Source organism: Lissotriton vulgaris, chromosome 5 (assembly GCF_964263255.1).
Source record: "Lissotriton vulgaris chromosome 5, aLisVul1.2, whole genome shotgun sequence".
NCBI classification, from domain to species: Eukaryota; Metazoa; Chordata; class Amphibia; order Caudata; family Salamandridae; genus Lissotriton; species Lissotriton vulgaris.
In genome coordinates, this window is record NC_141693.1 from 1,202,415,624 (window position 1) to 1,202,429,828 (window position 14,205).

At 42.9% G+C, this 14,205-nt stretch overlaps 1 protein-coding gene across 1 annotated transcript in view; it reads right to left on the bottom strand.

Moving 5' to 3' along the window:
• CPXM2 (carboxypeptidase X, M14 family member 2) overlaps positions 1 to 14,205 on the bottom strand; it is a 314,235-nt gene that overhangs the window by 195,078 nt on the left and 104,952 nt on the right. Inside the window, exons 3-4 of the mRNA XM_086922996.1 lie at positions 6,986 to 7,095; positions 1,582 to 1,721 (exon numbers count right to left, since the gene is read on the bottom strand). Coding sequence (XP_086779122.1) covers positions 1,582 to 1,721; positions 6,986 to 7,095 — 250 coding nt within the window. The remainder of the gene's footprint in view (positions 1 to 1,581; positions 1,722 to 6,985; positions 7,096 to 14,205) is intronic.

Genomic DNA, 14,205 nt, shown 5'->3' on the forward strand with positions numbered 1-14,205 from the left:
GGCTGGACATCCACCACCTCAGGTAAGAGGAGTGCAATGGAGGATTCTGAGCTGAGGCCACTGTATTTTTTTTAAAGAAAAGAACTTCATTTCACAAGGCACAAAGTTGCAAGTCAGCTAACTTTACAACTTCACAACCATGTACTCAAAATCCCATCCAATTGATAGGATTTAAAGTCGGATTGGGAAAGGTTGATTGAGTGTGCTTAAAAAATCTACGTATTCCTGCAAATAGAATCACACAGTGCGTGCCGTGAAAATCAAAATCAGAATATCGATGGTACAGAATATTGAATCTAAGATATCGATAGGTAAGGAAAGGTTTTCTATACCTTACTCCACATATGGGGTACTGCCCTGCACACTCGCCTCCGCAGTATCCATGGGCAAACTCAGGGTGACTGCACAGATGCAGCCATGGAATCAAGGTTTCTATATATATATATTTTTTTTTTGAATTTTCATTTCTACCAGCAAAGTGCACATGCATTTAGAAAAAGACAGACAGATATATATTAAGCATGGGCTGAAAATTCGTTCCGCTCGCAAAATTTGCGGATTTTTGGCAATTTTGAGATCCGCAAATCGCGCGAAATTGCCAAACCATCCGCAATTCAAAAGTTCGGGAATTTTTTTTGCTTGTTCGTGCTTCAAAAATACAATCTTGCGCGCACTGCGTTGACTTACCTTGATTCTGAGTTTTCCGAGTCTTTTTCCTCCCGCTAACAAGATGGCCACGCCCAAAAACTACCGCATGGGTAAGTTTGCAGTAGCCGCGCTGAAAAAAAAACCCTGTGAACTCGCCAAAATTTAAAAATTCGCAAGTTCGCACAAATTCGCGGATTTTGCAGACCGCAAATTCGCTTTTGCGTGAATTCGCGGATCACGAATTTGCTAATTTCGCCCATACTTAATATATATATATATATATATAGATCTTCAAGATACTTGCATGTGGAGTTAGGAATAGTAAATCTATACTTTCTTATATGCACTCACCTTTCAATAGTCTGTCCTCGATATTCTTGTGCCACGATATTCTAGAGAGGGTCAATATTTGGTAGTGCAACCAATCACACCAATAAATGAAAAGAACACCAACATGCATTGTGTGCTTTAAAACCTTGCATACTGTACCTTTTTCACAGCCAGTATCTGGAAAGAATATAGTGCACAACTTTAATGTCTGGTCATGCCCTCCTAAATATATACTCCTGACTTGCGGGCCTGTCTCCATGGTGGCATTTACAACAGCTAGACAGAGTAATAAAGTATCATAAAAGAGTCATTGACAACCTGAGAGAAAAGAGAGGTGTGCCTTAAACAAATTCATACTCAGATGGAAAAAGACACATTCGTTTGAAGGAACTAAACCAAATGGATAAGGAAAGAGCATGGAAGTTCTTCAAGAAAAAGGATAACGATGGTTCAACTGAGTGCAAAACTGCTCTTTAGCTATAGAAATGCCATTCCATTCAAACATACGTAATTAGAAATGACTCACAGAAAAAATAGACATATGTCAAGAAGGGCACAATGCTGGCTATAGATACTCACAAGAAACAATGAAGAAGTACTCACAGCCAGAGAGAGTTCCTTCCCTGGGTGATAACACCTGTGAACTTGGTAAGTCTGCGGGCATCCACTTCGAACCACTGTTGCAGATCACTGCGTCCAGCACACCAGGCCCCATCAAACATGTCGTTCTCATTCACACCAGCCTGAAATAAAAAAGGGACAACTAAGAGTACTGAAAAGCAGTGATCACATACTCTGGTCAGGTTCCTCCAAGGAATACGGACGCCCAGAGGTGAGCCCCAATCACATATTCATTGAGACTGAGATAGGTGCAAAGAGCCATTGGGCGTCCTCAGGCAAACTGTCCTGTTTCTCCTGAGATATGTACAGGTATAAGGATTCTCTCATTTTAGGAGCTCTCCCTGTGTGCATGTCTTGGCTCACATGAAGGGCTGTAGGAACTCTCGCCTCAACAGGGTGCCTATTGAGGAACGTACAGGACAGACAAAGGTTGCACACCAGTTGAGTGAGGAGGCTGGACATCCACTACCTCAGGTAAGAGGAGTGCAATGGAGGAGTTTGAAGGATCCATAAGCCTAGCAGATACCATGGGTTTGCACTAATGTTTCTCCCAGAGTCCTCAACTGGTGCTAGAGTGAATGTGTGTCTTAATGCCGCGGTATACTTCCCCGCAGGGAATCACAACGCGGTCGTTGTAATGACTGCGTTGTGATTCCGCATACCATTACTCCGCAAGACGTAACGACTTGCGGAGGGGGAGGTGCTGGATGTTGGAATAGTATAATTTACTATTCCAACACCAGTCAGTGCGGACCCTAGAAAGGTGTGGGATTTTAAATCCAACACCTTCCACCCCTCCACAAGTCGTTGTTCCGACTTGCGGAGTAATGGTATGCGGAATCACAATGCGGTCATTACAACGACCGCGTTGTGATTCCCTGCGGGGAAGTATACCGCGGCATTACGACACACATTCACTCTTGCACTCTAATGGTATGCGGATTCCCTGCGGGGGGAAATATTTGCGGTAAACGTTGCTTACCGCTAGAGTACAAGGAGGCATGTACAATCTCTCAGAGCACAGGCACAGGCAGCCAGGAAGATAACCTGTGCTGTGATTTTCACAACGGCATTGATATAGTGTTTGCTTTGTTTCTGTCCGGTGTGACTGTCACTCACTATTTTCTGACATCCTTTAATGTATGCCTTTGATTATAGACAGTCAAACCCAGGATCTGCCACCTTCCCTTTCAATGTAAGGTGCTTGTGTAAAGCTCCAGAGGCTATCCGATGTGGCCAGAGTACAAGTGGCAGAATCAGGCCAGCTCACTCATGCCGCCGGATTGAAGAGGATTCTTAAGGAGCGATGCTAAGATACTCAGACAGCATTTGAGTATCTTGTTGTTTTGTTTGTACATCTCCCTTCCTAGTGAGGAAATTGCTGCATCGTTTCTTAGTGGATGAATCACTAGTCTATCACGTGTGTCACCTTCCTCAAGTTAACAGGATGAGCCATGGCCTCTCATAAAAGTATAAGGTTTCTGGCTTCATGGCCATGGTGCAAATGTTTGAGGAATGTTTAATCATATTCTATTTCTGGTAAACTACCTAAGAAGCACAGTGTTCCTGCACCTTGTTACCGTCTGGCACAATAGTGATACAAATGCCTCCACTAGAAAGTGCAATGCTCACCGCACAACACTCCACAAACCTGTTATCATGACTCTACAGAGTCTGAGGGTCCACAATTTCTCCTGAAATGTATTCAAAATACGTCTCTTGCCAAGTTCACTTCATGGAATACATTGGGATGAGCTGATCAAAAGGGGTGAATCTTTAATTAAAAATTTGATTCAAGAATACTTGATAGAATGGTATCTATACAAATTTCTCCTGTGTCTATATGAAAACGCCTTTCAGTGGCTGAGCTTGATGAGCTTCAAGATGGCCGTGTTCTTGAGAGGCTCCAGTGGTGCTTCAGCCATATTGCTGTGCTCTACACCCGGGAGCCTCAGATGGTCGTGGAAAGCATTGGACGAAGGCCCAGGAGGGCAGTGGCGTCTTTGGCAGGGACACTTACAGAGACCCGTTTTGTTCTTGTGTGCTCCGGTCCCCGCAGCGGACACAGTGGCAGGGTTCGCGGATGGTGCAGTGGTGATCATGAGTGCTAATGTGTTTCTTCAGTGTCTATACTTCAGTGTTCAGTGGTGATGCAGAAGAGCACCCTTGGTCAAACTGGCGCTGGGAATGGAACTGTGGAGTGGGAACAAGTGCAGAGATGGGCTTTGACTAAACATCCCTACACAGCACAAAATAGAGACAGCAGGTCAGGAGCACTGATATAGACATATAGCTCCCTGTCCAGGAAAGATGCCTCTTCAAACTCCTGACACACGCCTACAAATGTTATGTGATGTTATGTTATGTTAACTGGGAATTAAACAGTGCATAATCACCAACAGGTCTCTTAGCGCTACGAGAGAGTAGCTAAAACCCTGCCAAAGGTCGAATGTACACGCTCCTGGTCAGGTCCTATGATGTGCCCAAAGCCTCTATAAATAGAAGAGTCTTCATGAGTCTTTTCCTAAATGGGAAAATGGCGGATTCTTTACATAGGCTCTCTAGTAGACTAATCCAAAGTTGGGGGATCACTACAGAAAAGGCTCTGCCGCCTTTTGAGGTTGTTTTGAATCGTGGGCATGCTAGTAGGCCTGCCACGAATAACCGAAGGGTGCGTCCTGACACATAGTTCCCTAGGTGCTCCTTGAGGTATATGGGGCCTGGCCTTCCACAATTCCAGATACACCTACATCAATCACTGCCTGATGCACCACAGACCCACCAGGGAGCTCTGCTCTACCTCCCTCACCTTGGCATGCATTCTCCGAATCCATTGGTGCTGCAACGGAAGTCATTCCTTCTCAACCCTAGCTGCCAAGTCCTGAAACGACCACCACCTGTGAACCATCCCTTAACTTGAAGACTTCCAGAAGATGCTCAAGACATGGCTTTTTGACCAAGGATCACAGAACTCCAGTGCCTGGACACCCCCCAGGGTGACAAGTCATGCAATGTAAGACTGATTGTTTGACATAATGGGAAGACAGTCATCTGAATGATGGACACAATTTTTTTGAGGCGCACAGCAATGGCTGGCTACATGTTGCATTGTGTCCAGATAAGCACTCTTCTGTATATTTTCTGTTAATTGTTAATTCCATAGTTAGAGGGTGTCACCAACTATGCCTTCAAGGGGTAGCACTGTCATCTTAGGCTGGGGAACGGTGGAGTGAAGAATTCAGAGTGACTGTAGTAGTATGGCGTGGGTGGACATGGTGCTGTGTATAGTAGGGTGCATTACTCATCCTGGGAGATACAACTGTTCTACTTGGGTCTTTACCATCAGTTTACTATCCTTGGCCCCCAAGATTTGTATACCACCATGGACCTGGGAAGTATTTGGGGCATAAGGTAAAGCATAGATCTGTGTCAACAATCAACTCCTGCTGATGTGCAAACAATTACATAGTTTTTGGGTGAGTGTCAAAGCTGGAAGTTGATGATATTGTACTCTTTGCAGTTACAGTGTGCAAAAAAACCAAAGCTGTAAGGATGGCCTTTTGCACTGGCCATATGTGCAGTCAGGCTCTGGGAGTAGTTAGCATGCCTTGCCTCTTAGTGTTGGAGTATTTATTTGACTTGCAATAGTGCCATGCAGATGGATTGCTGTGATGGGACATTTCTGACTCCCATGAATCAACAGAGGCATTAGTGTGAATGTAGTGTGTAGAGCAGCTCCATGCTTCTCACAAGGTGTGTTATGTGCTCTATGGTGTGATGTGTGGTGTGAAGAAGGGGGCGGGCCAGATTGGTAACCAGAAGTGGCCCTGACTAAAGTGTTCAATCCATCATGGGCCATGTCCTCCTCTCGCTTCTCTCTCTTCTCTCTTGAATAAGCAGCTACTGTGCTACTGTAAATACCTGAGGAAGCTGGAGAATGCCACAGCTGGCTCCAGCACCAGGCGGAGCCTCCCAAAACCGGCATCCAATGGTTCTAGCCCATGGGGAAATGTGCGATGGGATAAACAGCCAGGCAGGCCCTACATGAACCTTGCACTGGACAAGAGGATCAAATTTAAATCCCAATGCCTAGCATTTAAGGCACCGCACAGGGCCAGTCCTCATTACCTGAAGAACCATCTGATCTGGTAGAGGCCGTCCAGAAACCTAAGATCCACACATAGCAAACTTTTACAAACTCTCAGGTCTAAGAAATCTTGTTGGGGTGGAAGAAGCTTCCTGCTGCGATGGTCAAAACATGGAACTCGCTCCCAGCCGACATAAAGAATAGCCCAACGCTGCTATCCTACAGGAAATCACTAAAAACCTGGCTCTTCGACAACTAACATTGTCATACTCAGTTCATCTGCAACCTTACTGGATTTTCTGGTATTAGCGCCTAGATGCCCATGGGCATTCCTGCTCTACATAAATGCTCCAAAAAAAAAGAAACTTGTGAATGCTGACCTTAATAATCTCACTGGACATCCCCATTCATTGCCATACAGGGTTCTGCTTTACCTGAACCTTCCTTCGTGCTGTGTTTCTTAATTGTCCTGATTCTTGCATGGGCTTGTGTGCCAGCTGGAGCTACATGTCTATGTGATTGAACTCTACTTGCTTGCAGTATAGGCCATGTCATTCCCTTTTGTATGTGTGGGTTGGTCAGTCTACCACCGGTGTTTTTTGGGCTTTGCCAGTTTATGAGGCTGCACGTGTGTGTTTGTGCTCAAACAACAGTGTATATCTGCATGTCTGTGTTAGGGCCCGCTTGTGGCTTCTTGTTCAATGATCTGATGTATATGAGACCCTCCACATGAAAGAAAGCAAAAGATTATGAAAAACCACTCAACTCGACCTGATTAATAAAGATTCTGGCAAAGGAGAAGAAATACGGATAACCTGCCGCCAGATGTATGTATTGACTGATGGCGACATGGCTAAATGCGGAAAAGTCATGCTAACTGGTTCAGTGACCCAGATCCCTCATCATTCACATACTTATGATTTAACCTCCCATCAAGCTACAGTTCGACAGTCACCCACCATTTTTCACAGCACACCTCCCTCTAAAGCTCAGTTGTCCAACCATGATCCCCACTCTGTTTTCTGGTTCTGTTCCCAATCACTGTCCCTCTGCAGCTTTGGCTACTACACCTGATTACTCTTACGGCTCAGGTCGCCTGTCTGTGGTTTTTAGGCACACCTCCCTCTCTATAAATCTTGTTCCCACCCTCCACCTCTGACTGCAGTACTGGAGCTCCCAGCATCTAACAACAAAGAATGGAGGTGGCTAGAAAATAATGCTGATGAACCTTGCAAGTGCCAGGTTGGGTTCATGTTTTACTTTCAGTGGTCTATTATTAAACATGGTCGAAGGTGTTACCTGAATGTTCAGCCTTCCTCGATGGGCTCCCAGACCATAGCGTTTGACAGTCGAGGCATGGAGCTGGAAGTCAGTAATTTTTAAAGTTTCCAATCCAAGTGGAGGGCAACCTGAAAAAGGAAATTTGGTCAGTGAGATTAAAGATTCTTAATATGTCCACCTAAGCACATGAAGATAGAATCTGAGAAGCAAAGTGAAGCCATGGTGACAGGAGGTCAGGACAGGACCCCAGAAAAACCTTGGCTTTTTGGAAAAAGAAAGGGGTATCTTAGCCCATGGAGGAGATTGCCCAACCAAGTTCAGATTGGTTGTGCGTGATTCTGATGGAAGCGTGGCTTTAGGAAATCGGAGAATCTTTCTCCACTAACTGGTTTCCTCATGTTGTTAAAAATCTCTCCCAGGATATCAATGTCATCCTGATGAATGTGCTTAATGTCGAAAAAAGCAGTCCAGTTTTTTTTTCATGAACACAGAGATCCTTGTTTGTCTTTTACAAGGGAGAGGGATATTCCCTGCACCCCTCTACGGGCCCTCCCTATATCTGTCCTTTGCCTCCTTTATATGGGAGTGGGGCCCACACACCTTCCCTTCATCTCTGCTATAGTTTTCATAGGTTTCCCTCTCTCTAACCCTTCAACAACTTGTTTTCTCTACCTCTACACTGCATAACTCTTCGTGTTCAATTGTTCCCCTTTCCTAAATTTAGCCCCTCTACGTGGTTAGGAAACCTGTTCTGGATAAACTTTCTCCACCAACCTGCTTCCTCAGTTTGTACATTACACGAATAGAGCTCACATAATGTTTCATCATTTCTGGTAAATGGCCTTCATGTCTAAAAAAATCCACACAATTTCTCTTTCTTCTCCTGCCGATCCCCTAACATGTTTTCCACTGCCCATACCATAGTACTGCAACCACTTCCTAAAACATGTTACAGTTATCCCACATCTGCCCTTTTACTGCTACCTCTTCTGATACCCTAGTACGTATCCTCTTACTTAAACATGTGTACTTCTGTTCCTATTCCCTCGCCCACTACACCTGCCTTAAAGCAGCACATGAACCCCTATCTATACCCTTTTTTCTCTACTTAATTTATGTATATTCAGGCCAAAAGCCTCCCTGTGCTGAAATATCCTATTATAGGTAGTCCTTTAGCAAAAAGAAGGATTTACCCCACACGATGTGCTGAGGGATATATATATAACTCAATAATAAGATAGACACAGATTTAGGAAATTAAAAACTTAGGGCTCAAATGAATAATTATACAAAAACAATAATGTTTTATTAGGAGGATGGGCGTGGCCATATAGGTATCAGATAGGTAGTAAGATTCCTTAGCTTTGCAGGCCTTCCTTCCATTCTTTCTAATAACCTAGGGTCACACTTCCTTCCGTGGAGTTGGGACACCTATGTACACATTGATTCAAAGTGTTGCTTTGTGTTGCCACTGTCTGAGTGCTGCTTCTGGGAGCAATGCGCTCTTAAGTTTGTGGTCTGAGTCTGTTCGAGGCCTATTTTTATGGTTTTACATTCATTTTCCTAAATGTTACTTTCTGTGGCTAAATGAGGGCCAAATGACATCACTTCCTTTCATGCCATCGGGGCTAAAGATAACATGATGTCATGTGCCAGCGCCTGGATACCCTCACAGGTGATTAGCCACTCATCACAAATCCAGACTGGTTGATTGATTGATCATGTGATTTCAAGGAAACTGAAAGCACATGTGATGACACTTCCGCTACTTTAGTGAATCGACGTCCATGTTCAGAGGGAGCAGCAGGGAAGAATACACCACGCAAGTCTTTGAGTACCTGCAGCACTGAAGAGTGGCTCACCCATGCAAAGGCGAGGTGCCATTCTCATGTATCATGCTGCACCAGCAACAGATCCACTGTGCAACCCGCCCCATGGCAAACTGACCTCGTGGGTTGGTACTCTACGGCAGCTCCTCTTAGCTGAAGAGAGGCCTTGACTGCTGGTTTGGTGTGTTGTGGCTCACCAGCCTGGAAACTCTTCCTGGATCCCCATTGGTGAAGAGGTGCCTTAGGGGTCTGTCGAGCTGCAGCGGAGGGAGCGCACCAACAGGAGATTGCACCCACAACTGGGAGAACCACCCCAGAGACTGAATGATGCCATGTGGAGAAGCACTGCCCCTTAGAACAGCAAGCACTATGAATACCCAGGCAGAGCCTAGGGCCTGTGGACATATGTTTTCTTTTTGGCATTTACTACGCGGTTGATTGAACCTTACCTACAGGATGTAGGGTAAAAGTGGTTTGATGTCCGGCTCACGGACTATTGCATGGTATACACTCAAAATATCGAGTTTTTAATATTGATTTGCATTAATATTGATTAAAAAATATAGAATGGACACAATATCGACTGGACAGAAAATAGACTACAAAAATATCGAACAGGATAGCATTAACATGGAATCAAAAATATAGAATGGACATAATATCGAATGGACAGAATATAGACAACAAAAATATACAATGGACAGAATATAGACAACAAAAATATAGATTGGACAGAATATAGACTACAAAAATATAGAATGGACAGAATATAGAATACAAAAATATCTAATTTGAGGTAAGTAAGTTAATATCAATTTTTAAAGTGTTTTTTATGTTAGTATATGTTTGAAAAGTGAATATTTATTTTATTATTTATATTAATTACATTTTTTTATGGTATTTAATTTTTGCTTAATATAATTGTGTAGCAGGTTGTGGGTTTCTAGGGGAATAGGGTGGGAATTAATTTAATTATAATTAACTAAATATGTTAATTTATCTATTGGTATTTATTTTGAATTAATTGTTAATTAATTATTAATTGGTAAGTAATTAAATATAATTGGTAATTAATTTTAATTAATTGATTAATTGATAAATATGTTAATTTGAGTAATTAATTTCTGTAGCGGGTTGTAGGTTTATAGGGGAATAGGGTGGGAAGTTATTTAATTATAAATAATTAAATATGTTAATTTATTTATTAGTATTATTTTGAATTATTTGTTCATTATTAAATAATTGGTAATTTAAAATATAATGGTTAATTAATTGTAATTAATTTATTAATTGATAAATATGTTAATTTTATTAATTTATTTTCTGTAGTGGGTTGGGGGTTTATAGGGGAATAGGGTGGGAAGTAATTTAATTGTAAGTAATTCAATTTTTAAAATCTTTTTTTAATCTATTTTTTAATTATTATTTAATTGTTAATTAATTTTTTGTAAATTGGTAAATAATTTGTATTAGTAGGGAATTATTTTTATTAATGAATTTGTATTTGTATTTTTAATTGATTAATTAATATATTATATAAAAGTGTTAATTATTTTAATTCATTTGTAATTGGTAGTAATATTTATTTTATTTTTATTTATATATGAAGTATTTACTTTCCCTACTGTTGCACTCACTGGAGTGGGAATAGGAGTTTTTACCCTCCTGCTATCCAACGCTTTCCTACTGTTGCACTCAATGGAGTGGGAATAGTAATTTTCACCCCTACGCTATCCAACACTTTCCCTACTGTTGCACTCTTTGGAGTGGGAATAGTAATTTATACCCCTATGCTATACTACGCTTTCCCTACTGTTGCACTCTCCCGAGTGGGAATGGTAATTTTTATCTCTACGCTATCCAACGCTTTCCCTACTGTTTCACTCTCCGGAGTGGGAATAGTAATTTTTACCTTTTCGGTATCCAATGTTTTCCCTACTGTTGCACTCACTGGAGTGGGAAAAGTAAATGTTATGCCTACGCTATCCAATGCTTTCCCTACTGTTGCACTCTCTGGATTAGGAATAGCAATTTTTACCCCAGCGCTATCCAACACTTTCCCTACTGTTGCACTCTCTGGAGTTGGAATAGTAATTTATACCCTCCCGCTATCCAACGCTTTCCCTACTGTTGCACTCTTTGGAGTGGGAATAGTAATTTTTACTCCTACACTATCCAACGCCTTCCCTAATGTTGCACTCACTTGAGTGGGAATAGAAATTTTTACCCCTACGCTATCCAACGCTTTCCCTACTTTTGCACTTTCTGGAGTGGGAATAGTAATTTTTACCCTCCCGCTATCCAACGCTTTCCTTACTGTTGCACTCTCTGGAGTGGGAATAGTAATTTTTACCCCTATGCTATCCAACGCTTTCCCTACTGTTGCACTCTCTGGAGTTGGAATAGTAATTTTTACCCTTCCGCTATCCAAAGCTTTCCCTACTGTTGCACTCTTTGGAGTGGGAATAGTTATTTTTACTCCTACGCTATCCAACGCTTTCCCTACTGTTGCACTCACTGGCGTGGGAATAGTAGTTTTTACCCATACGCTATCCAACGCTTTCCCTACTGTTGCACTTTCTGGAGTGGGAATAGTAATTTTTACTCTCCCACTATCCAACGCTTTCCTTACTGTTGCACTCTCTGGAGTGGGAATAGTAATTTTTACCCCTACGCTATCCAACTCTTTCCCTACTGCTGCACTCTCTGGAGTGGGAATAGTAATTTTTACCCCTACACTATCCAACGCTTTCCCTACTGTTGCACTTTCTGGAGTGGGAATAGTAATTTTTACCCTCCCGCTATCCAACGCTTTCCCTACTGTTGCACTCACTGGAGTGGGAATAGTAATTTTTACCCCTACGATATCCAATGCTTTCTCTACTGTTGCACTCACTGGAGTTTGAATAGTAATTTTTGCCATCCAGCTATCCAACGCTATCCCTTCTGTCGCACTTTCTGGAGTGGGAATAGTAATTTTTACCCTCCTGCTATCCAACGCTTTCCCTACTGTTGCACTCACTGGAGTGGGAATAGTAATTTTTACCCCTACGCTATCCAACGCTTTCCCTACAGTTGCACTCACTGGAGTGGGAATAGTAATTTTTACCCCTACGCTATCCAACGCTTTCCTTACTGTTGCACTCTCTGGAGTGGGAATAATAATTTATACCCCTACGCTATCCAACGCTTTCCCTACTGTTGAAATCTCTGGAGTGGGAATGGTAATTTTTACCTCTACGCTATCCAACGCTTTCCCTACTGTTGCACTCTTTGGAGTGGGAATAGTATTTTTTACCTTCCCGGTATCCAATGCTTTCCCTACTGTTGCACTCACTGGAGTGGGAATAGTAAATTTTATGCCTACGCTATCCAACGTTTTCCCTACTGTTGCACTCACTGGAGTTGGAATAGTAATTTTTACCCCTACACTATCCAACGCTTTCCTTACTGTTGCACTGTCTGGAGTGGGAATAGTAATTTTTACCCTCCCGCTATCCAACACATTCCCTACTGTTGCACTTACTGGAGTGGGAATAGTAATTTTTACCCCTATGCTATCCAACGCTTTCCCTACTTTTGCACTCACTTGAGTGGGAATAGTAATTTTTACCCCTACGCTATCCAACACTTTCCCTACTGTTGCACTCTCTGGAGTGGGAATAGTAATTTTTACCCCTACGCTATCCAACACTTTCCTTACTGTTGCACTCACTGGAGTGGGAATAGTAATTTTTACCCCAATGCTATCCAACGCTTTCCCTACTGTGTCCCTCTCTGGAGTGGGACTAGTAAATTTTACCCTCCCGCTATCCAACGCTTTCCCTACTGTTGCACTCACTGGAGTGAGAATAGTAATTTTTACTGCTACGCTATTCAATATTTTTTCTACTGTTGCACTCACTGGAGTGGTAATAGTAAATTTAACCCTCTCGCTATCCTATGGTAAATATATTGTATATTTTGTATTAATACTATAGACGAGATAAGATGAGATAGACGATGGGGCACGCTGGATTCAAAACAAATTTCTTTATTGGTCAAGGTTTGGCATGACGTGTTTCAGCAATAAGCTTTCATCAGATGCGCTTCCTTGTAAATTGCCACTGCTACTGCGGTCCAAAGTTTTAAGTTTTCTGGCATCTAAAGTAGATCTGCTTGCACACCTGCTTGTCATTTGGGAGGAGCCACCTCAGTAATCCACCACATGAAACTACAACTCCCAGAGTGCAGTTTGCTTTTACCAACGTGCTGCGATGTGCGGTCCTTCAGCCAGATTCCCTTCATTCCCCATGGTTGAGGCTAGCTGCAAATGAGATCAGGTAAGGATGCGCAGTGTGTTCCTAGGCGAAGTTTTGTATCCGTTATTGTCTCCAAACTTCCAGCCTTTACACCGCCGACAATTGCAGGTCCGTGACATCTCTTAAGTAGTGGTGTCTATCCATGTAGGTCATGGACTATCTTTGATAGCGGAATTGTAATGCCTGGTGATGTAGGGCGATCCAGATGCTTCCTAGTCCACACCGAGACATGAGAAACCGGATACTTCGGAAGGTGCCTCCCTCTCACTGTATTGCTCCGCGCTAGTATTTCCAGAGGCTGTCTCTCTTCCATAAGATAGAGGAGGGGGCACGCTGGATTCAAAACAAATTTCTTTATTGGTCAAGGTTTGGCATGACGTGTTTCAGCAATAAGCTCTCATCAGATGCGCTTCCTTGTAAATTGCCACTGCCACTGCGGTCCAAAGTTTTAAGTGTTCTGGCATCTAAAATAGATCTGCTTGCACACCTGCTTGTCATTTGGGTAGAGCCGCCTCAGTAATCCACCACATGAAACTACAACTCCCAGAGTGCAGTTTGCTTTCACCAACGTGCTGCGATGTGCGGTCCTTCAGCCAGATTCCCTTCATTCCCCATGGTTGAGGCTGGCTGCAAATGAGATCAGGTAAGGATGCGCAGTGTGTTCCTGGGCGAAGTTTTGTATCCGTTATTGTCTCCAAACTTCCAGCCTTTACACCGCCGACAATTGCAGGTCCGTGACATCTCTTAAGTAGTGGTGTCTATCCATGTAGGTCATGGACTATCTTTGATAGCGGAATTGTAATGCCTGGTGATGTAGGGCGATCCAGATGCTTCCTAGTCCACACCGAGACATGAGAAACCGGATACTTCGGAAGGTGCCTCCCTCTCACTGTATTGCTCCGCGCTAGTATTTCCAGAGGCTGTCTCTCTTCCATAAGATAGAGGAGGGGGCACGCTGGATTCAAAACAAATTTCTTTATTGGTCAAGGTTTGGCATGACGTGTTTCAGCAATAAGCTCTCATCAGATACGCTTCCTTGTAAATTGCCACTGCCACTGCGGTCCAAAGTTTTAAGTGTTCTGGCATCTAAAATAGATCTGCTTGCACA